The sequence below is a fragment of the Taudactylus pleione genome, unplaced genomic scaffold, assembly GCF_031769625.1.
Source record: "Taudactylus pleione unplaced genomic scaffold, aTauple2 ptg000089l, whole genome shotgun sequence".
Lineage (NCBI taxonomy): Eukaryota > Metazoa > Chordata > Amphibia > Anura > Myobatrachidae > Taudactylus > Taudactylus pleione.
The window spans coordinates 5983600-6006655 of NW_028284491.1; the positions used below are offsets into that span (position 1 = coordinate 5983600).

At 46.4% G+C, this 23056-nt stretch overlaps 1 protein-coding gene across 1 annotated transcript in view; it reads left to right on the forward strand.

Moving 5' to 3' along the window:
- RACGAP1 (Rac GTPase activating protein 1) overlaps positions 1 to 23056 on the forward strand; it is a 41523-nt gene that overhangs the window by 327 nt on the left and 18140 nt on the right. Inside the window, exons 2-7 of the mRNA XM_088469248.1 lie at positions 7201 to 7289; positions 8150 to 8352; positions 8433 to 8572; positions 11642 to 11711; positions 18388 to 18441; positions 18517 to 18594. Of these exons, the coding sequence (XP_088325374.1) occupies positions 7205 to 7289; positions 8150 to 8352; positions 8433 to 8572; positions 11642 to 11711; positions 18388 to 18441; positions 18517 to 18594 (630 nt within the window). The 5' untranslated portion in view covers positions 7201 to 7204. The remainder of the gene's footprint in view (positions 1 to 7200; positions 7290 to 8149; positions 8353 to 8432; positions 8573 to 11641; positions 11712 to 18387; positions 18442 to 18516; positions 18595 to 23056) is intronic.

The following is a 23056-nucleotide window of genomic DNA, read 5'->3' on the forward strand; positions in this document are numbered from 1 at the left end:
GCCATGCATTGTGCCAGGTGCTGTCTGTGGTTAGTGCTGCCAGTCCCAGGCTAGCTGTACATGGTGTCTGGTGCTGCTCAGGGTTAGTGCCCCCAGTCCCAGCCTAGCTGTGCATGGTGCCAGGTGTTGCTCGGGGTTGGTGCTGCCAGTCCCAGCCTAGCTGTGCATGGTGCCAGGTGTTGCTCGGGGTTGGTGCTGCCAGTCCCAGCCTAGCTGTGCATGGTGCCAGTTGTTGCTCGGGGTTGGTGCTGCCAGTCCCAGCCTAGCTGTGCATTGTGCCAGGTGTTGCTTGGGGTTGGTGCTGCCAGTCTTAGGCTAGCTGTGCATTGTGCCAGGTGTTGCTTGGGGTTGGTGCTGCCAGTCCCAGGCTAGCTGTGCATTGTGCCAGGTGTTGCTTGGGGTTGGTGCTGCCAGTCCCAGGCTAGCTGTGCATGGTGCCAGGTGCTGCTCAGGGTAAATGCTGCCAGTCCCAGGCTAGCTGTGCTTCATGCCAGGTGCTGCTTGGGGGAATACGTTGGGTTAATGTTGCCAGTCACAGGCTAGTTGTGCATTGCTGGGTGGTGCTCATATTAAATCTGCCAGACCAACTGTGCCAGATGCTGCTAAGTAATATGCTGCCAGTTCTAGGCTAGCTGTGCCGTGTGCTCAGGATCAGTACTGCTAGTACCAAGGTAGTTGTGCCAGGTGCAGCTCAAGATTGGTGCTGGCAGTCCCAGGCTAGCTATGTACTATGCCAGCTACTGGCAGTCTCAGGTGGGTTGCACATGGTGCCAGGTGCTGCTAGGTGTTCGTGCTGCCAGTCCCAGACCAGATGTGCAAGGTGCTACTCTGTAATATGCTGCCAGTTCTAGGCTAGCTGTGTGCCAGGTGCTCAGTATCAGTACTGCTAGTACCAAGTTTGTTGTGCCAGGTGCTGTTTGGGGTTTGTGCTGCCAGTCTCTGTCTAGCTGTGTATTGTGCCAGGTGCAGCTCAAGATTGGTGCTGGCAGCTCCAGGCTAGCCATGCATTGTCAGGTGCTACCAGTCTCTGGCTAGTTGCACATGGTGCCAGGTACTGCTTGGGGTTAGTGCTGCCAGTCCCATGCTTGCTGTGCATGGTGCCAAGTGCTGCTTGGGGTTAGTGCTGCCAGTCCCGGGGTAGCTGTGCTTCATTCCAGGTGCTGCTCAGGGGAATACGTTTGGTAAGTGCTGCCAGTCACAGGCTACTTGTGCATTGTCAACTGGTGCACATGTTAATGCTCCCAGACCAGCTGTGCCAGGTGCTACTCTAATATGCTGCCAGTTCTAGGCTAGCTGTGCTAGTACCAAGTTGTGCCAGGTGCTGATCAAGGTTAGAGCTGCAGGTCCCAGGTTAGATGAGCATGGTGTTATTGTAGTCAGTCCTAGGCGAATTGTACATGGGGGTCAGTGCTGTCAGTCCCAGGCTAGCTGTGCCAGGTGCTGCTTGGGATCAGTGCTGTTAGACCCAGGCTAGCTGTACTTGCTGCCTAGTGTTTACTCTGCACATTGTATTTCTGGAAAGAGCAAGCTGGGCCTGCAGTGCAATGTTTGTCATACAGTAAATATATAATCTACTCTGCAATGGGGCAGTGATTTCTCTGTGTTTGTAGAGCTTGTAAGGCGAGGACAAGTACATGTACTAGAGACCGTGTATCACAATGTATAGTGTATTGCTGACCAGTGAGGATTGTATTGCTGCAGTAAACCGCATGACTTTCTTCTTTTTTTTTTTTTTCAAAGTCGTATAATCAAGCATGCTAATTAGTGGGCCCCCGATGGAGCAATATTAACGATATCATCGTTTATATCGTCCTACAAAATCTGACTGTAGTGTGTATGCACCATAACTGTGCACTGAATTGAATAGCTCTGGGAGCTCCCTCCTAGATAGAGATATTTTCTTGTACCTCACACCAGAACCTTGTGGCCTTTTAATCCCATTTAATTGAACTTTCCCCACAGGGTACTTTTTCCAAGTCATTTTATTATTAGTCAGCAGAAAAAAATATCTAGAACAGTATATCTCTGCAACAGAAAATCTTTTCCAGGCCAATTTGCCAGGGCAGCCAGTAGGACTAAAGGTGCGTATCGACTAGGCGATTAAAATGAGCGATAGAACAATCGCTCCTTAATCGTTCACAAATCGGGCATTAAAATTACAAACTACCAGAGATGCGCGCTGTCGCTGGTTGTTTTCGACATCATTTATCGCCTGAACATGCTGGTCAATTTGCCAATAAGATTGCCCATGTTCAGGGATGAGGGAGGGTGCCCCCACTGAATGACATATCGTTCAGTTTAGACACATTACAGGATGAGGAACGACACTACGATTACAATGTTGTAATAGTACTACCGTTCCTCTATCGGCAAGTGGATACGCACCTTAACCCTTTCACCAACAAGTTGAGCTTTCGCAGTGGCACTAAAAGAATGGGCTTCGGTTTCCAATTTAATTTTTTTGCTGAAAATGAATTGTATAATAGATCTATTGTATTTTATTTTCTTTAATATTGCCACTTTAGGGTGAGTGAGATGCTTTATTTGAATAAAATGTTTTCCCATTACATCTGAAAAAGTGGTGTTTTGCCATACGCTTAATACGTGGGATAGTTTGTATACCCCCGAAGTAATAAAATTCTGCATTGTATTCTTCGTTAGGAGAGTTAAATTTTGTCAACATGCATAATTTTGACATTGATTCATATGTCGACAAAACATCTTGGTGGTCTAGTGGTAACTTACCTGATATGGCGACTCCACCGGTATCTTCTGGGTCAAAAGGTGGTGTCAGGATGACTCTGGTGGATCCTGCGCAACTTCCGGCAGTGAGTATTACTAATCCTAACCTCTCCTTCTGTTACCTAACCGTACCCCTTGTGCCTAACGCAAACCCTCCCCTTCCTACAGCCTTAAGGTGCGTACACACTAGACGATTTGCTCCATGAGCGATATCGTCTAGTGGGGTGTGCACAATGTCAGGAGCATGCTTCGTTCGTCTATATCGTTCGTCGTTTTAGCATACACACTGGCCGATATAGTGAACGATAACTATATCGTTCAGTCGTTCAAAATATCGGCAAGAGTGTACGCATCTTAACCCTAAACCTCCTCTGCCGGTCCTTGTAGAATGTTGACATTATGACTACACGCACAGAATTCAAAATTGCCTTTCATCTATACAACTGGTCTACAGTTCTGTTACCTGCTTTAGCTGAAATAGACGTTTCTTAAACTTTGTGCTTGATAAATGATAGACAACTATTTAAGTGCCATTACTACTTAGAGGGGTATTCAATATGAAACGTTAACTTCACTGTCGAAGTTAACGTTTCATATCAGATTTTTTACCTGCGTTAAAGTATCGGGCGTGCTCCCGCTTATACCCGTATTCAATATAAAATTAACTGTAAACTCCGAAGTTGGATTTGCGTAAAGTTACACATTTTTTCCTTAAAAAAATTGTAAGACCTCCCCTAAAGTAGTAAAAACATGGGAGAACACTATGGGTACCCCAGTTTTAGCCTTTAATTGAAAGTCGGGGATTTAAATAGCCGCAGCAGGTGTTTTTTTTTTTTCCGACATTGAAGAAGTGTTGCAGAAGAGCACTTAAGTTATTTTTTTAGTTTTTTTAAGTGGTCCCATCAAATTTGGGGTACATGAAAATGGGTACTATCATATTTTTATGCATTTGTGCACCTGCCGCTATAATTCTATTCTAGAAAACATCTGCCGCATACTTGCAGAATAGCCCTGAACCTATTTCCCTATTGTTAAACAATTTTTTCCCATTTTTTTTTCACCCCAATTTTTACATTTTTTTGGGGTGTCCCTATATATTTTTTTTTTTTTTTGACAGTTCTTTTTTAAATGTCAGTCCCAGGGGTGCAGGCTATTTTTTTTAAGCCTGCACCCCCTAAACCCCAATTCTGCACTTTTTCGACACCTATTCAATGGTGAAAAGTTATCCCCGTTTTTTTATCAGACTTTTCAAAACTGTGATAAGTCTTTGAAATTGAATACGGTGTTAAACTAAAACCTGCGATAATGATGTCATACCTCCGGTATTAATGCAAAAACGATGTTATCGCACCCATATTGAATACCCCTGTTAGTGTTTTGTTGGAGGGAGTGGAACAGATACTGTATCACTGAGGGGTCTATTTATTAACAATACTACTAGCCGTTCTTGTTGGATTCCAGCAAAAAAATTGAGTGCCCCTGAATGTATGTGGCAACAGGTGTCTGCGATCTGCTGTGGTCCCTCCACTTTCGATCGGAAAAGCAGCTGCCTTAGGTTTCAATCAGACCCCCACATGCACTTTAAAGGTCAGTCAAGCCTCTTATGGGAACCCTGAATACCCCTGAAAGACAGATTGTTTTGCTGCTCATTGCTAAGGGGGCTATTAACAAATTTGCTGGGGTAGCTGACCAATGATCAGTTGTAATGAGCATGGCTGACCTTTCATAGCCAACTAACAGGCTTCCAGGTGCAGATTTGTGAAAAAGAAAATATATATATATACACAGCAGGGGGTAATGGTATTGCTGATATTTTTGATAAATAGGCACCTAGTATAATCTCTATGCATAGGGAAGCTTTCTCATGCAGAGCTGGATTAAATCATTGTGCGGCCCTAGGCAAGGTTTTGGTTCGGGGCCTCCTTTGTGATAAGTTTGGTAATGGAGATTTTTGCCGTTTGACAATCATAGTTTAATGTATGAGGAGTCCCGCATTGGCATGGTCTCAAAACCCCATTATGGAATTTACTATTGGGAATTTGAGTCTGATAAATAGGACCCATAATTTATTAATCTACCTATTGTATACCTCAGCAAAACATTTTAAAATCAAGACTTGCCTGACATATTCAACTATTTAGGGACCTATTCAATTCAGCACGCTGTTGATAGTGTCGGTAAGGAGTTCCCGGACCTATTTAATTCAGCGCGCTGTTAGGTCAACTTTAAGTTAAGTAATTATATTTTTGGTGCGAAAAAGAAAAAAGTGGGGGGATGAGCATAAAAACTAGTGAAATAGACTTCTTTGGGTCTGCAAGGATGGGTCAGGTGTTTTTGGGATTGCAGGTCCATGTAGTGGGTGAGTTTTTTAATTTTTTTTTAAAAAGTTCACATTAGGAACATTAAAAAATGCTAGCACCCATTTTCAAGTACCCCAAATTTGACTGGACTATTTTCACCAAAAAATACTGCATTATGGCATTCTTCACCACTTTTGCATAGACGCTAATAAGAAGCAATTTTAAACGACTTAAGTACCCCAAACACTTTTATTAGGGGTATTAGTACACATGTACATTGATTTCTTATGTTACTGCTTCCTTTTTGGGGGTACAGACTGATTTCTCCACTTCGACAGTATTTTTCACCTGTTCCGCATTCGTCACTTTGTTTTCGTGTGGCTTGGAATTGAGTAGGGCGAAATCGGGGACGTGCACGAAAAGTTTTCGCCTCTGAAACAGACAAAGGACGGGGAAAGCTGCACAGGCAAAACCTTTCCCACTTTTCGCCTCTAATTGAATACGGGCCTTAAGTTGTTAGTCTGACTAAACTGCGAGGTAAATTGAATAGCTCTGGAACCAATTTTCCCGGCGGTGTTCATCTTGCTCTGGGGGCAATTCAATTCGGTGGGAATTTAATAGCGCCGTGAGGGAGCTCCTGGAGCTATTCAATTGACAGCGCTGTTTGGTCCGACTAATTTCTCTGGGAGGGGGTAACTGATATAGATAGATGTATATATTTTTTTTCATACATATACACGGGCATTCCTAAGGAGATGTGTGGTAGCATTTTGGGAGCTCGAAAGCATATATTATGATGGGACCCATAAATTGTCAGGTAGGACCCATTTTTTTTTTTTTTTTTTTTTTTTTAAAGTGGAGGGTACTTGGGACTCTCATATTATGTCACTCACCGCGATCGCTGCCTGGATGATCTACTTATACCTCCAACCTAAAACCTCACCTGCACAGCTGTTGAAGTTTAATTACCAATGCAGTAAGTTAACTTGTGTTAATCCCTATCACCATGATTTGCTGGTCCTGCGTGTTGCTGTATTATAGCATGTGGATCACATCAAAAGCTCAATCTGTATATCTGATTTATTTGGTATGCTTGTAAAGGTGGGTACACATTGCAAAAATATATCTGCAGATCGAGTGATGTGTAGATAATGGTCGTTCATATACACTAAACGGCCATCGTCTTCAGGAAGCTGTGGATCCTGCTGGTCGGGGGTCGCGCTTCGAGCCCCTCCCCGTGGCTGCCGCTGCGAGTGTACGGGCGATCGGCTGATCACCCGTACACGCTTGCCGATGGACAGAGATATATGCAGATATATCTATCCATCAGCTGTGCATCACAGCCGACGCAATATGTCTGCGAACAACGTCGTTCAGACGTATCACTGGTACACACTGGCCGATGTGCACCAGATATATTGGCCAATCAATTGATCAACCGATATGTCAGTGTACCCAGCTTAATGCCAGTTGGAGGATGGTTACGATCTCTCGTTCTTCTGCAGAGAGCACTAACTGATTATGTTGGTGTATCATTTTGGAGCACAGAAGCTACGTTTTCATGGACGGTGAACCAGTCACACTGCAATGCGCATGACTAGCATTAATGTACTCTTTGATCACTTTGGCCACGCATGTGCCAAATGGACTGCTGTGATGCAGTATGCTCAGATGGCTATGAAAGTTGGATACGCTCACTTCTGAATTTTATGGTTTGCCAAAGATGCCCAGTGCATGTTCAGGCGCTGAGTCTGCTAGCCTGATAATTATTATTATTTATGCTAGTATAGACAGCATGTTGTTCAATGGCTAGTTAAATAAACTAAAGTGGCTCATCTTACTATGTGTTGGCAGCTTTACAGGTAGTACACTTCCTCTCTGTATTGCAAGCTTGGAATGCAGACCACCAATAAGTAGTTAGTGTTAAGAATGTGCATTAAAATTTCTTAATTCTGTAACCTAAAATTAGTTGATGGCTAATACTAGTTAATGTTAACTGTATTATCACTCTGAGTTGCCTGTGTGTGGGAAGTGTTAATGCTCTTTTTTTTTTTTTTTTTTTATAGCATGTTTGACTTAAATGAACAGTTTCAGTTTCTGTATGTATATATAAATAATGTAAGGTAATATAGACATGCATTTTTATTTTTGTATTTAGAGCAATGGCGACCACAGTGATGAATGTGCGTAATCTCTTTGAGCAGTTAATGCGCCATGTGGATGGGCTAAATGAGGGGATAGAGCCACGTAAGTAGGAGTCTTGGATGTTTTTATTTCTGTTTTATAGAGGCTAATGTACTTAAATACATTAGTAATTAGGCCTTTCTAGTATTTGTTTTAATTAAAGCGAAGCTATTTCTACAATACATTTACTAATGATCCTGAATTGTGCTCTTTTGCAACAGATCTGAAAGCATAGATTTGACAAGTGTTTAAAATTTCCTTCTAGGAAGTGTTTGTGGATCACTGTCCTCTATAAGGCAGGGTTTCCCAAACTCCACTATAACAGTCCAAGTTGTAAGGATATCCATACTTTAGTCCAGATGGTTACATCAAATTGACACAGTACTAATTACTGTGCTCATGCATGAATATTCTTAAAATTTGGACTGTAATGGCAGAGTTTGGAAACCTCAGCTCTAGTCATGTTGAACTGAAGCAAAAAAAAAAAATATATATATATAATATAAAAAATTTTTTTTTTTTTTTTCAATCCATATTTAACATTAGAGTGCAGCTGGCATTGATCAGACATCTAATATGAAACTACATTTAATTGTAAAGGCCATCGCTGTTACATTAAACTTGCCTTCCCGTAGCTTTATTGATTGTCTGCAAAGAAAAAGCACTCTGCATTGACATTAGAGTCCACAGGTAAGATCACCCTGGATTTAGTAACAGACAACTTTTATACCAATATTCTGAATTCCTGAGTACTAAATAGTAATTGGCCTGGAGTAAGTTTAGAGAGGGTGGTGCCATGGAAGGTGACATACCTTGAGTGCCTTTGTCCTTTTTAAACTTCAAGCCAATCCCTATGAAAAGAAGCCACCAGTGTTTAACGCAAAGGGGGTGTAAACCTTCTGTCATCATTTTCTGTGCCTTAGAATTCATTCAACTTGCTAAGAATTTTGAAGATTTCCGGAGGAAATGGCAAAAGACAGAGCACGAGCTGGTGAAAAGCAGGGAGCTGCTGATGAAGACGGAGACTGAGCGTAGCGCACTTGACGTGAAGTTGAAACATGCTCGCAATCAGGTGGATGTGGAGATTAAGAGGAGGCAGCGGGCGGAGGCTGAATGTGAAAAACTGGTGAGGCAATCTGCAGAGGCTTTTACACTTTTGCACTACAATGACTGGACCATGTTTGATTTTGTGCCTTTCTGCATCAGGAACGTCAGATTCAGTTGATAAGAGAGCTGCTGATGTGTGATACATCTGGCAGCATTCAGCTGAGCGAACAGCAGAAAAGTGCTTTAGCCTTTCTTAACAACAGAACTCAAATGTCTACTGATGGCAATGGGACTCGAAGGTAAGATTACATATCTGTTCAAATGTGTTCTCTCTATCCTGCAGTTTATAATGCCACTTGTGGAACAGGCTTGTGCTGTATTGTCACGCACAATCTCCTGTCGATGCAGTTGTCAGTCTTTATGGCTATCAGAATGCAAAGTGTCAGGGAGCAGAAGCCATTGGGCACATCCATTAGTAGCTGTTTTAGATTACTCTTTCCAGGGTTGGGAAAAGTTTTTAAAAAAGGTTATTTTGCATTAATGTTTTAATGGAAAAAAAATTTAATCTTATTATATTAATACTGTAAAACATTACTATGTATTAGAAACCTTGATAATCCATGTTTTTAATGCTTTCTGATAGTAACAGTCCAAATATTAGGTTTTGTTTTCTTTCTCCTCAAGAGAGCCAGACTAATTCCGGGTACACACTGAGATAAGAAGCAATCTTGACTATGTTCAGGGTGATTTGCCTTCTCCCTGGACATTGCATGATTGCCAGAACATACTGCAGTGATTAATGAACAACTGAACGATCACTCGTTCTGTCCATTAATATGCACAGCACCGCATGCAAAATTGTCAGGTTTGATGTGCTGCACATCAAACCTGACAACATCGCATGCGAGGAGCGTGCATACACCTTGCACAATTTCATTCCGATTTGGCCAAATTGGAACGACATAGATCCAGTGTGTATCCACTCATTTCAATTTAAAACCTTAAGTCAAAGTGAGATAAGCATGAAGGAGATTAAACCACAAGGTTTTTCTGTGTATTTTTTCTTCAGGGTCCATAGGGGGATATACAGTGATATCATGGGGGGGTTGGATTGATACAGGCACTAAACCATTAAGCTTTAGCTCCCAGGAAGCATTGGCCATCTGCATCAGCCGAAGGCAAACAGTTTTTAATTTTGTGCTGGACAGGATCAGTTGCACCTTTTTGATAACCGGGTGAAGCTTCCTTGGATGTGTTTCGTGCTCTTCGGATCTACGTGGATTGTTCTAATTCCTTGAGGAAATCTGATTCTTCTTGTGTTGTATGGCTTTCACAAGCAAGGCTGGCCAGCTAACAAACAGACTCTGGTCGATGGCTTCGCATGACAATCTCTCAGGCCTACCCGCAAGCTGATTTTCCTGTTCCAAACAGGGTTACAGCTCATTCTACTTTGTCTGTGGGACCCTCGTGGGTGGTTCGACGTGGCGCTTCTGAACAATTCTGCAAGGTGGCCACATGGTCTTCCATCCACACCTTTCTCAGGTTCTATGTTTTTGATCCCTTTGCCTCTCAGGATGCTTCCTTTGGGCATCTGATTCTCCTTTCTGCTCAGGAGTGTCCCCACCCTTAGGGAAACTACTATGGGACATCCCTATGGCATCCCTGTGGACCCTGAAAAAGAAATTGGGAGTTATGGTAGACTTAAATTTGTTAACTCTAATTCTTTAAAGTCCATAGGATCCACAGGGTGCCCATCCTGACGCATCTGCCCTCAATAGGTTGTTTTTTTTTTTTTTTCTTCTTATTCCCTGTTTCCTTCATCTTCTGGGAGTTTTTCTTGAGTGGTGGTCTTCCTTCTGCTCTTTTCTGCTCCTGTCTTGAGCTTGTTTACAAAACTGTCTGCCTGTGGCTGGGGGCGGGCTATATGTGGAGGAGAACCAATGCATCCTGGGAGCTAAAACTTAACTGTTTGGTGCCTGGACCACTCCAACCACATACACCCACCATGGTATCCCTGTGGATCCTATGGACGTTGAAGAAATGGAGTTAACAAAGCGAAGTCTGCCATAACTATTAATTTAATGTTTTGAGTTGTTTACCCTTTAAGACTGAGAATGCTAGCTCTGGTTTTCTCCTGTCCCACAGCATTGCTAGGGGAGGAGTATGTGGCGTCTTAGCTGATGCTAGGCAGATTTAGTTCCTCTGATCTGGTTCACCCACTCTATTTCTCTGTATGTGAATTTACTGTATTGGTTCAGCTAACTTAAATGAAGACCACAAGCAGCAAGAATATGGCATAATACTAGAGGGTTTCCCTTTATAATAGGCTTTGTTTATTATTTTATTTTTTTATAAATAAGTCACGATGCCGTGCCTGTAGTCACAGCATAATAAAAAAAATATATATATTTGGTTTAAACCAGTTAACCCTGAGTCTGTCCCTGCAGGTTACATTTAGTCTATTGTATTTGCTCCTTGCTGCTAGATAATCTCTAGCTTTGCTGGTGGTCTTGTATCTACAGTTATATAAATTGCAGAGAGTAGAAGCAAACTTATTTCACTGTGGCGTACAGTCTGTATTGGTAAACCTTGATAAGCTTTGATTATGTTTTGGAGATTGACTCTTCTTGCACCGAGAACAGATGAGACCTTTTTGTGTACATTGTGCATAGTGCTTGCAGGTACAATATCTTATTTTACTGCTATGGGGAAGATTCAATTAGCTAGGGGTTGATATACCCAGTCTGTTCCTGAGGGTAAAATGTCTGGGACTATTACAGACCTGCGAAGGGTTCCTCCCAGTTGTTTTCCAAAAGAATTTTGTTATAAAAGATCTGAGAATGTTTCCATAGTTCTCTAATATATGGAGACAATATATTGTGCTCGCTCTGGCGGCAGGCAGGGCGCCGGAGCTAGAGAAGGCACCTTTGTGCTTGCGAGCCTGAAAAGATGCATGGCCATTGAAAAGGGGGCTTGTTTATAAGACGCATCCCCCTTTTCGCCACCCTTGGGGATGTGCCAGGCACTTAAACACACCGGGCAGCCCCCAAGCGCTGCAGACAGGGAGAATAGATGCCGGGCGCATGCGCCCGGCGTCTATTCTCCGACGATGACCAGGTCACCACACATTTCTCCACCCGCAGGACACTGCGACCCGCGGGTGTGAGGGCAGGGCACTTTTTGCCCTCCAGCGCGGCGCCCCTCTAAAACCGCCTAATGGGAACGCTATATTGATACTGTATATACAGAATACCAACTATTAGTATCAAAGGAGTAATGACTTGCCAGCAGATGGTCATATGACCACTACACTCAGAACATTGGTAACTATGTTGAACCTTCTAACTTTCCCCATTTTTGTGTTTTAGATTATCTACAATAGATGAATCTGGATCTATTCTGTCTGACATCAGCTTTGACAAAACAGAGGAATCGCTGGTAAAGAGCTTTATTGTAGAATATACAGACATGCAATGCGTCGTACTGCACTTCCCCATTTATCTTTTTAAACCCCATAAATGACCACTAAAATGTTAAGGAGTTGAGGCTTTGATTCCACGACAATACTACTTCATGTTTAGTAAACTTCATGTTTAGTAAACTTCATGTTGTAATATCCATCTTCTTAGTGCAGTCCTTTTAATTGGCCATATCCTTTAAGCTAAACAAACCTGACCTAGACTATTTCAACTTCTGCATGAGGCCAAGAAATCTGATCTCTGGCTCTACGGATAAGTATAATATTACAAATGTTATGTACAGAGTCCTCCAGCACAGAGCAGCAGGAGAATCAGACTTTAGGCGGCTTCAGGTGATGGGTCTTCTAGGGTGTACTGCATGCTTTTTTCACCTGGTTGGAATCATAGTTTCTACTTCAGGGTCCATAGGGGGTCCACAGGGTTGACCTTGGGGTATAGGTTGGGAACCAAATCCGGGCACCACACAGTTAAAGCTTTTAGCTCCCAGGATGCACTGGGTCCACTCTCCCTATAACCCCACCCCCAAGCCAGAGGCACCTCAGTTTAAGTTGGTGCCCGGCCGGAGTCGGGTCACCGTTAGCGCAGGGGGAGCTGATTAGCAGCCCCTAAGCTTATTTTATTTTTTTAGGGACAAAGTTTTTTCATGGACTTTGGACTCTTCAGAGCGGCAGCGTCGGACTGTCCATAGGACGTCTAAGCTGCCGCTCCGTCACCCCGCTGGCGCTGAGACGCCAGTACAGATCTGGGGATCTCAGCGGGACCCCAGAGTCTGTACTAGCCGGACTCTGCGGGCGCCCAGGACTGCTGCCGGATCCACGGGGAGCAGGTAAGGTCGCGGATCACCGCTTGCGGTGATCCGCGCATTTCAAATGCAGTCCTGTGCCTCCGGTCTCAGGGGACAGACCGGAGGCGCCGGCAGTGGCGGCGGGCCCCCCATACCCCGTGTGTCCACTAGACCACCAGGGACTTAACGATCGGTGCAGGGAGCCGGCGTCCCGGGGGTTAATAGCCGGCCAGGGGAGGCAGCCTTCCCTGTTACAGCGGCTCCTCCCCTCAGCTCAGCGCGCCTTTCAGTATCGTCTGGCGTCGCTGAGCTGCTTCCTCCGCGGGCCACGCTTCCTCTGAGGTCTCCAGCGGCCATTTTATCTCTGTGGTGCAGCAGAAATCTCTCAGGATGGCAGTGAGTCCAGTCCCCCTGCGTACCTCACCATCAGGTCAGTGTACACAGCGCTGTAGCCTTCCCAGACACTGAATCTGGGCAGTTGAATGCAGTGTAATAGTGCAGTATATTATATGACATGTTTATGTATATATCTGCATTGTATGTGACTTATGCTAGTGCTGACTGTACTTTATTCTCTCACCTGTCAGTGTATATCTATCCCTTTTCTTTATCTGCCCTAATACAGCTGTACTTAGGGTGGTTCTGAGACCTCACATTTATATACTTGTTAATATTTGTGTGGTTTGTCACATACTGTTGCGTGCTGCACGTTGCCATATTTTAGATGGAACTGTGTGTTGCATACGCTGAAAATGGGTCCCTGCAGCTAATTTTTGGCATCAGTCAGGACCAGTATAGTGCTGCTTAATATTTCCGCCAAGATTGGTCAGATATGTCTGACCAGGAGATAGAGCGTTATACTGCACCCATTTTTACTATCCTGCAAGTCATGTGCTGCAGGTGTTAGTGCGGAGGATTTGACTCATAAAGGGTTCTGTATGTGGCGTCATCTGGTGCCGGCCTCTTTCACGACCCCCTTGGGCGGTTTGTTTTCTCGGGATCCCCTCAATTGCGGATCGCCGGGCGGGCCCCATTGTTGTACCTCACTTGGGGTTACTTCACCATACTGGCCTTTTCATCTCAGGGTATCTCGCAGCTTCTTGCACTCTTCCCCTGTGACACAGACTACCGCTCCCTGCAGGGGTTTTTCGCAGTATATGAATTCCCCCTGGTGCCACAATAGTCTGTCATTCCCCTTGCAGGGATTACCACAACAGCCACCCTGGGTGGATGTCGTTTTCTACGAAACGCTAATTGGCGTGGTTGACGCCCTGTGGTTACTTCCCAGTTGGCTCTGCCGTGAACTGGGTACTGTTCGGGGCTCTTTCCCTCTTACACGGGGGGAAGCCTATTTCAGGTATTATTATCCCTGCTTTAGGGCTTGTAGCAGGTCCATTCTGGTTAGAGTGAATGTTGACCTACACCTGTATCATACACCCTCAGTATTGCGTGCCTTCGGGTTCCCTGTTGCTGACTAGCGGGTGGATCGCATAGCGGGACTCTGGCTGTTGCCAGATAGGAGGTGTTACAACAGTGTTTGGCCTCCTGTTCCAAATTCCCTGAGGGTCATCACGAGCCCCTCCTGGGGGGGATGGGCGTGTTACTCGTCTGATTACAGACGTTACTACACCTCCCATTCCTGCGTGGTCGGATTCTTCGGATCCGTAGGTGGTAACTCTGCCTGAAATCAGTATACTTGCTTTCAGGAGTTGTTACCCATCCTACCATGGCTATAGCATGGTTGGTTAATACTATTGCATATTGGGTTGATGCATTTGTAACGTTTTTTCCCCTCCAACACGTCGGGGGTTCAAATGTATTTGGGCGCTCACGTAATATATGCTGTTGTCATAGGTGGAAATGCCTATATTGGATACCAGTCTCCTAACTTTCAGAGTTCCGGCTGCGACTGTATCCTCCGTAATACCCTATGGCTGCGCTCTGGGAATGCAGAGGTGCAGATACCATCTTTAGGGTTGATATTGTTTGGTCCTGACCTTGACAAGATTGTAGTAACATTGGCAGTATTACTAACGACAAGTTTACCGCTTTCAGCTATGCCCACTACAAGGCCTCAGACTAAGTCTGTTAAGTCTTTTTTGTCCTCTGGGTCAGCCTAAAGGTCTGTTTCTTCGTAGACTGTCGGCATCTACAAGGGCCGACATATCCAGTACCGAGCAGGCCTGGACTGCCAGCCGATCCTGCTTCTGAACCTACGGATATCTCTTCAGTCTGACGGGACAGGCCTACAACTGGGAGATACCGATTTTCTCAGTTCGCCCGGTATTAGTGTCAAGTTGCCGCGGCTACGTGGGTAGGAGGGTACGCCCTCTTTACAAGGGCCTTACAGATCCAGAAAGCTATGCAGTTGTTGCGGTAAGCGGAGCTAATTAGGCCATCCCCACTATCTCAGTGAGGGACTGGTTGTTCTGTTTTCTTTCTGGTGCGGTGGCTGAATGGTCCTCTTTGGCCTATTCTCTGTCTCAATTCCCTGAACCAGTTCCTAAAGCTACCTGGGCTCAGGAGGAAATCCCTATGCTCCATCATACGATGTTTGGAACCTGGGGACTTTAGGGTATCACTGGATATACAGGACGCGTGCCTACGGGTACTTACAGAGACCTTTCCTCAGCATGGGCTGAGGTTTGCTGTATCACAGCAACACTTACAATTTTTCGGGCTCTGCCTGTTGGGACTGTCCTCAGCCCCAGAGGGGTTTACCAGCGTTTTGGATTTTCTGACAGTTCTTCTGTTCAGTATATCCCAATGCTCCTGTACCTGGACGGCCTCCTGCTCTTAGCGGGATCACCGGGGTACTTTACGGCCAGGTCAGGATGACTGTGGCTTCTTCAGGGTGCAGACGTTTAATCAACGGGGAAAAAGTCCTCCCTGCATCCCTCTCTGGGTATTCTTCATCTAGGATCCCTGCTGGATTCTCAGAATCTGAGAATTCTTCTGGCGTAAGACGGAATCTCCTCTCTTCCATTAGGAGTACATGGTTGTCTGCGCAGTCGACAGATGTCTTTACACTCTGGGATGCATGGTGGAATGGGCTCAGTTCCATTCCAGGCCTTTCCATAATTGGCTCATCTCCAGATGGAATGAGTTTTTTCTGTCTGATAACTGTTCAAACGATGATGCTCTCTCCGGAGGCAAGTCGGTCCCTGTCCGGGTGGCTATGGCCATCTCGTCCAGGGTTTTCTTTGCTAGGGACAGTGTCTGGATCGAATCCTTTTCAGTGCAGTTGGACGTCTGTCGATTCCACCCTGTCAATTAACTTACTCTGGCATAACTCTTGTTTCCCGGTGAACCTGAAAAGGTTCAGTCCGACAGGGTCAGGACAGTGGCTTCCTTTTTAGCAACACTGTTCGTTGGGTGGCAATGACAGGTATGTCACATATTCGGACATAGTCCGAGGGTCTCCTCCCGACCATCTCGGCAGCGTTCATTTCAGGAGCTCTCCATTGGGAAGCGGGAGTCCTCAGCCGTCACGACATGCATCCCGGGGACTAGTCTCTTCCCCAAGAGAGGTTTCATCTCCTGGTGAGCAGGGGGGGCCCCCCTGAGGTGACCCTCATGGCCTTCTGACTTTATCACACTATGGTGTTACAGTTCAGCTCTGGGGATTCTGAAGCAAACTTCAGCGACTCTTTGTCGGTGAAGTGGTCCTTCCACTTTGTGTACCTGTGTTCTCCGGTCTCCCTTCTTCCTCGAGGGCTTTGGAAGTGTTTTCAATCGAGACGGAGATGCTTTCCTGCTGGTGGCTCCTGATTGCCCCAGATGTCAGGGGTACTTGGATCTTCGGAGTCTCTACATCGATACTCCATCCCTGATGCTTCACTGCCCGGACCTGTTGTCTCAGGGTCCTTGGTTTTGCCTTGGACCTGGGTCGTTTGTCTTTGACTGTGTCCTTACAGTGGTCTTATGGCTTCCCTGGCTTTGTCATCGTTGGAATGATTAGAGCACATGGATCAGCTTTTGCTGGGACCTACCACAAACTGTGGCAGCCATAAATCTTATGGTATTGTACCTGTCGATACAATCCTCCGGTGTCCAGGATTTCCAGATATTCTGGCATTCCTTCCGGCTGGCTTGGGTTTCACACTTGGCCTGGTCTTCCTGACAGTGCGGATCTCTACACTGTCAGTATGGTTAAGATATGGAATTGCTTCACTCTGGTATCCAGTTCATCCTTTGGAGTGTTTTCTTGATTATGCCTCCATTTGTCCTCCCTAGGGACTCCTTGGGAGTAAGTAGTGGTTCTTCGTTACCTCCGGGGACAGTCAATGGAACCGCTGGTTGTGATAGCCATTACATGGTCTATTGCTTAGGCTCTCTCTTTCTCTCAGGGTGTTTATATCAACCAGGAGAGTGTCTGAATTGGGAGCGTTCTCATGTGGCTCCCTCTTCTGGAGGGCATCATGTCAGGGTGGGAGTTGCTCTCGCCCTGTGTTTCTTCTTGGTGGTTTTCAGGTTCCATATTATTCTGGAACTTATGGTACGGCCATTCTGTCCCCAGTCCTCTCGGCTGGTGTGGCCTCATTGACTGTGGTCTGGCCTCTTTGGATTTATGTGATCCGTTCAGGTTCCTTACGGAAATCGGACTCCTTATTGGTGGTCTGAGATTTCTGGTTTTCACAGGAAAGGATGGCCGGCCTATAACCAAATGTTGGCTTGGATGGCCTCGTAGGTCTTCCTCAGGGGCCTACCCATGGGTAGGCCTTCCTGTTGTTGATGCTTGTTTTTTCTCGGGCCATGTGACCCTCGTGTGCGGCTCGCTGTGGCGCCTCGGCTGTTTTGCCTTACTAGGTGGCCACGTGGTCTTCTGTCCACACCTTTTTAAGGTTCTAGGCATTGGTTTCCTTTGCCTCTCAGGATGCTTCCTTTTTGGCGACGGATTCTCCTCTCAGCACAGGAGCGTCCCCACCCTTGGTTGAACTGCTTTGGGACATCCCCAAGGTCAACCCTGTGGACCCCCTATGGACCCTGAAGTAGAAAACAAGAGATATGGTAAGAACTTACCTTTGTTATCTCTGTTTCTACGAAGTCCATAGGGTCCACAGGGCGCCCGCCCTGACGCACCTGGCTTCATATGGGCTGTGTGGCTGGTCACCGGTTTTCCGTCTCCCATTTCGGTGAGTATGGTTATTGAGTGTTCCAGTTTTCTCTCTCTTTTTCTCTCCTCCTCCGGCCTTTGGCTACTTACAAACTGAGGTGCCTCTGGCTTGGGGGTGGGGTTATAGGGAGAGTGGACCCAGTGCATCCTGGGAGCTAAAAGCTTTAACTGCGTGGTGCCCGGATTTGGTTCCCAACCTATACCCCAAGGTCAACCCTGTGGACCCTATGGACTTCGTAGAAACAGAGATAACAAAGGTAAGTTCTTACCATATCTCTTGTTTTTTTTTAAGTCCATGGGGGGGGGGGGGGGGACACGGACGACTCCGACTCCAATAGTTTTTGCCTACAAAATTGAGTTGTTGCTCTGTTCATGCTTGTACAGTCACTGTTCGCAGCCCCTAGGGCAGGCAAGCAGAAGTGTGCAGTAAGTCGGCACTTTGGGTGCCCAAAGCAGGGATTTAGAATGTTTGTGGGTGCCAATGCATATTGCGCATGTCACTCCCAAAACCCATCTAATATTGCACCCCGATCTCCCGTCACTTTGGACGGGAGATAGTGTGCAATGCAACAATTTAATGCCCCCCCCCCTCCATTGGGTGACGTTGTTGCATTCATGCTAGAACAGGACAATAAATGACTTGTACTTTTTATTACGCATGTATACTACTAAAGGGTTGCTGTTATTGTTTGATACTGATTCTGGTAACGTTACAATTTTTGGTATTTTAAATAGGATTGGGATTCATCTTTTGTGAGAAATGTGAGACTGAAGAAAAGAGAAAAGCGGGTATGTTAAACAGAATTAAATGGTCTGTCCACTTTATTTGACCTTCTCTTAATTTTGATAACTTGTGTATTGTAGCGCTCGTCCAGGCAGCAGCCAGATGGGCCTCCTGTTCCGTCAAAGAGAACCCGCTCCTTTGGATTAGCTGTGGATCCGGTTAGTTACTTTCCACTCATATTATTTATGTGTAATTTTTTAATGGTACTTTACAGGGAAAAAAGTGTATTTCTTCAGGGTCCATAGGGATCCACAGGGATACCATGGAATAATGTGGATGGAGTGACAAGGCACCAAACAGTTAAGCTTTCAGCTCCCAGGATGCCCAGGTCCTCCTCCACATATACCCTTCCCCTGGCCACAGGCATTCAGTTGTTGTTCGTTATGTGCGGCAGTACTCAGACGCACCTTTTGTAACAGGGGGGCTGCTCAGGCAGTCCCAAGCTTTTATTTTAGGTTTTCTTTTATTCTATGTTTTTGAGTTAGCAGTGCTGAGCATCTGAATTAAGACTCCTGCACTGTGATTGTCTACCTCCACAAGGCCACAACACCAGTAATGTCTCTGATTTCGGCGGGTAGCAGCAGAGCTTGCTAGCAGCGATGCTGGGGCCCGGACTGCAACTGGATGTCGGGTAAGGCGATTCCTCGCTTATGGGGAATCTCGCGCGGCAGTCCTTCCGGAGCTGGAGACACCGGAAGTCGCTGCAGTGAGGGGCTGTCCGCTCCCTCACTAGACCACCAGGCCTTATTGTCTGACGCCGGCGATCGTTGGCAAACTCCTGCTGCCATGAGGCCGGATTAAGCGGCCACCCGGCTGGTTTGACGCAGCTTAAGGTAGGTAGGCTCTTCCCCGACCCAGTCACAGATTCATCAAAGGTTTTCCAGCATCTGGGTCGCTTCCCCTACTCTCCTCGTGCATATGAGACTCGGGGCCTGATTCAGAGCCGGACGCTCTGACCAGAGCGCTCGCTCTGAATCAGTGCCCTCCTACCTAAAAATGGAGCGGCCTCCTGGCCGCTCTCATAGCTGTGGGTGACCACCCACAGCTTATGCGAGCGGCCAAAAAGATGGTCGCGATCGTCAAGACCATCGCGACCATCGGGCTTGCGACGAGACCCTGCGCTAGGGTCTCGCTGCCGCCAGCCCAAGAGTGCTTTTGGCTCTATCAAAGCCAAAAGCAATCCTACTGACATCGCTAGTGATGTCAGTGGGGCCGGCTCCAGACAGAAGGCTTTCCGTCTGTCACCATCGACAGCACGCCCCCTTTGGTGCGAGACCCATAGCGACAGCTTGGCTGTCGCTATGCGGGTCTCACGCATGCGCACGACGGAGCTCGCTTCGTCATGCGCATTAGAGCACCATTGACCTGCTTGCGAGCGGGTCTGAATTAGGCCCTCAGTCCACTATCTGTGCTCTGCTGAAGCGGTTTGGTCTCAGGAGGTCTTGGGTCAGTCTCCCTGTATAGCTCTCCTCTGGGTCAGGTATATAGTGCTCTATCCTACCAAACCTTGTGTTTGAGTAGTTGATTCAGAGTCTATTGCAACTAAATTACATATGCATTGTATGTGACTGTTTTGACAGTGTTGTGTTGCTGCCTTTTTATTTCTGAATGTCGGTTATAACTATCACTACATCTTCTTCTTTTTTTTTTTTTTTTTTTTCCTTCCATCCCTCTGTTACAGGTGGGTGGCGGTTTTCCTTTGTACTTCACATTTATTAGTTATTTGTGAAGGCTATTACATTGCATTGTTGCCTTTTTAGAATTGATATATCAAATGGTAAAGGGAAACGGGAGTTTCAGGCCCCTATGCTGGTTTCATTTAAATCCTGTTTGGCAGGCTTGTCCCTCAAGAATTTTATACAGGATCGTTATGTGCCGCCTGTTTATAAAGAACCAGCTCACCAGTCTAGTCTACCAGCCCCTGTACAGGAACTGTCTCAGGTGATGATGCAGCAAGTGGATCGTTTGGCTACTCCCACGCTGCCCCCTTTTATGGGATACCCACAGCTTTCTATGTTTGTTTCTCCCCCCCCCCCTTATACATCCTTCCTGGATGGATGTCTTTGCTCAGTCGCATGTTGCGAACAGTCCAGTAGTCACTAAGGTGTGTAGATTCAGACGAATCATCTGAGGAATTGGGTGATGCACCGGGTTCTTCTTCAGTGTATATCTTGGGAAAGGAGGACCATCCTTCTACAGTGGATGCCCCTTATTCAGTCAGGGCAGTCAAATCAATCCTAAATATTCAAGATGATGAACCAGCTCCTAGACAGAAGCCTCCAGTGTTTAAACACCATAAGGTGGTAAAAGCTGAGTTTTCCTAACTGAGCAGCTCACTGAACTTATGGAAGAGGCAGGGAGTAACCAGTTCCATGTTACGAAAAGATTAGCATCTTTGTATCCTTTCCCAACTACTGAATGTACTAAATTAAAAATACCTCCTACTGTGGATGTTCATGTGACACATTTAGTCAGGGATGCTGCGTTGCCTATTCCGTCAGCATCTGCTCTACAGATTGAAAATACTGCTTTAAGACATGTTTACATTGTTCTATGTATGGAGCTGTTACTTGACCAGCTGGGGCTTGGTTATCCAAGGTTGTTGAAGAAAGGATGGGGGCATTGAAAAGAGATGCTACCGGAGAACGGCTAACATATCTCCCACATTCGGGAATTGGCCTCCTAGCTAAAGCATCGGCAACCTTGGTTGTGGCTCATAGAGCCCTTTTTGGTTAAGGTCCTGGTAAGCAGATACAAGGTCAAGAGGGCTCTGGAATTTTTTACCTTTTTATGGAAACATACTTTTTTAGAGCAGAATTGGATAAGACTCTGGTAGCCTCAGGTCTTTTTGCCCTCAGGGAAGAGCAAAGCACAGTTCCTCTCAGGGGTATGCCTTCACTTTCTGGAGGCATCCTCCTCAGAAGTTTTTTTTTTTTTTTTTTTTTGCACTACTTCCACCCCCACCCCCTCCCTTCCCCATTGGATTCAATCAAGGCATTGGCTCTCCAGAAGGCCATTTACTACCTGCTGCAGGCAGGGGTGGTGATCCCAATTCCTATGTTTCATAAAGGAAGTGGTGGTTTTCTACTTCAGGGTCCATAGGGGGTCCACAGGGTTGACCTTGGGGGGTATAGGTTGGGAACCAAATCCGGGCACCACGCAGTTAAAGCTTTTAGCTCCCAGGATGCACTTGGGTCCACTCTCCCTATAACCCCGCCCCCCAGCCAGAGGCACCTCAGTTTAAGTTGGTGCCCGGCCGGAGTCGGGTCACCGTTACTGCAAGGGGGCTGCTTAGCAGCCCCTAAGCTTAAAAGAGTTTTATTTTATTATTTTTTTTTTTTTTACTACTCTTCAGAGCGGCAGCATCAGACTGTCCAATGGACGTCTGAGCTGCCGCTCCTACACCCCGCCGGCGCTGCGACGCCAGTACAGATCTGGGGATCGCAGCGGGACCCCAGAGTCTGTACTAGCCGGGCTCTGGAGGAATCCCTGGGCTGCTGCCGGATCGACGGGGACAGGTAAGTCGCGTGGTCACCGCTTGCGGTGACCCGCGTGTACATGCAGCCTTATGCCTCCGGTCTCTGGGGACAGACCGGAGGCGCTAGCGGTGGCGGCGGGCTTCCCCTCCATGGAGGCATACCCCGCGTGTCCACAGCCCACCAGGGATTGTAGCGGCAGCGGGAGCCGGCATCCCGGGGGGTTAATTGCTAGCCAGGGGAGGAAGCCTTCCCTGTCTAGCGGCTCCTCCCCTCAGCTCAGCGCGCCTTTCAATAATACAGTCTGGCGTCGCTGAGCTGCTTCCTCCGCGGGCCGCGCTTCTTCTGAGGTCTCCAGTGGCCATTTTCTCTCTGTGGTGCTGCAGAACTCTTAGGATGTCAGTGAGCCCAGTCCCCCTGCGTACCTGGCCATTTTGGGTGAGTGTACACAGCGCTATAGCCTTCCCAGACACTGAATCTGGGCAGTTGAATGTAGCGACATTGTGCAGTATATTATATGTCATGCTTATGTATGTATATATATTTTTCTGCATTGTATGTGACTTATGCTAGTGCTGACTGTCTGCTTTTTCTCTCACCTGTCAGTGTATATCTATCCCTTTTCTTTATCTGCCCTAATACAGGTGTACCTGGGGTGGTTCTGAGACCTCACATATATATATTTGTTAATATCTGTGAGGTTTGTCACATACTGTTGCGTGCTGCACGTTGCCATATTTTAGATGGAACTGTGAGTTGCGTACGCTGATAATGGGTTCCTGCAGCTAATCTTAGCGTCAGTCAGGACCGGTATGGCGCTGCTTAATATTTCCGTCAAGATAGTCAGATATATCTGACCAGGAGATTGCACACGATACTGCACCCATTATTGCTATCCTGCAAGTCATAGCCTGCAGGAATTAGTGCGGAGGATTTTAACTCAGAAAGGTTTTCGTATGCGGCACCATCTGGTGCGGGGCCCCTTGCACGACCCCCTTAAAGGGCGTTGTTTCTCAGGATCCTCTCCTTTGAGGATCGCCGGGCGGGCCCCATTGTCGTCACTCGCTTGGAGTTACTTCACCATACTGCCCTTTTGAACTCGGGGTATCTCGCAATTTCTTGCAATTTACCCCTGTGTCACAGA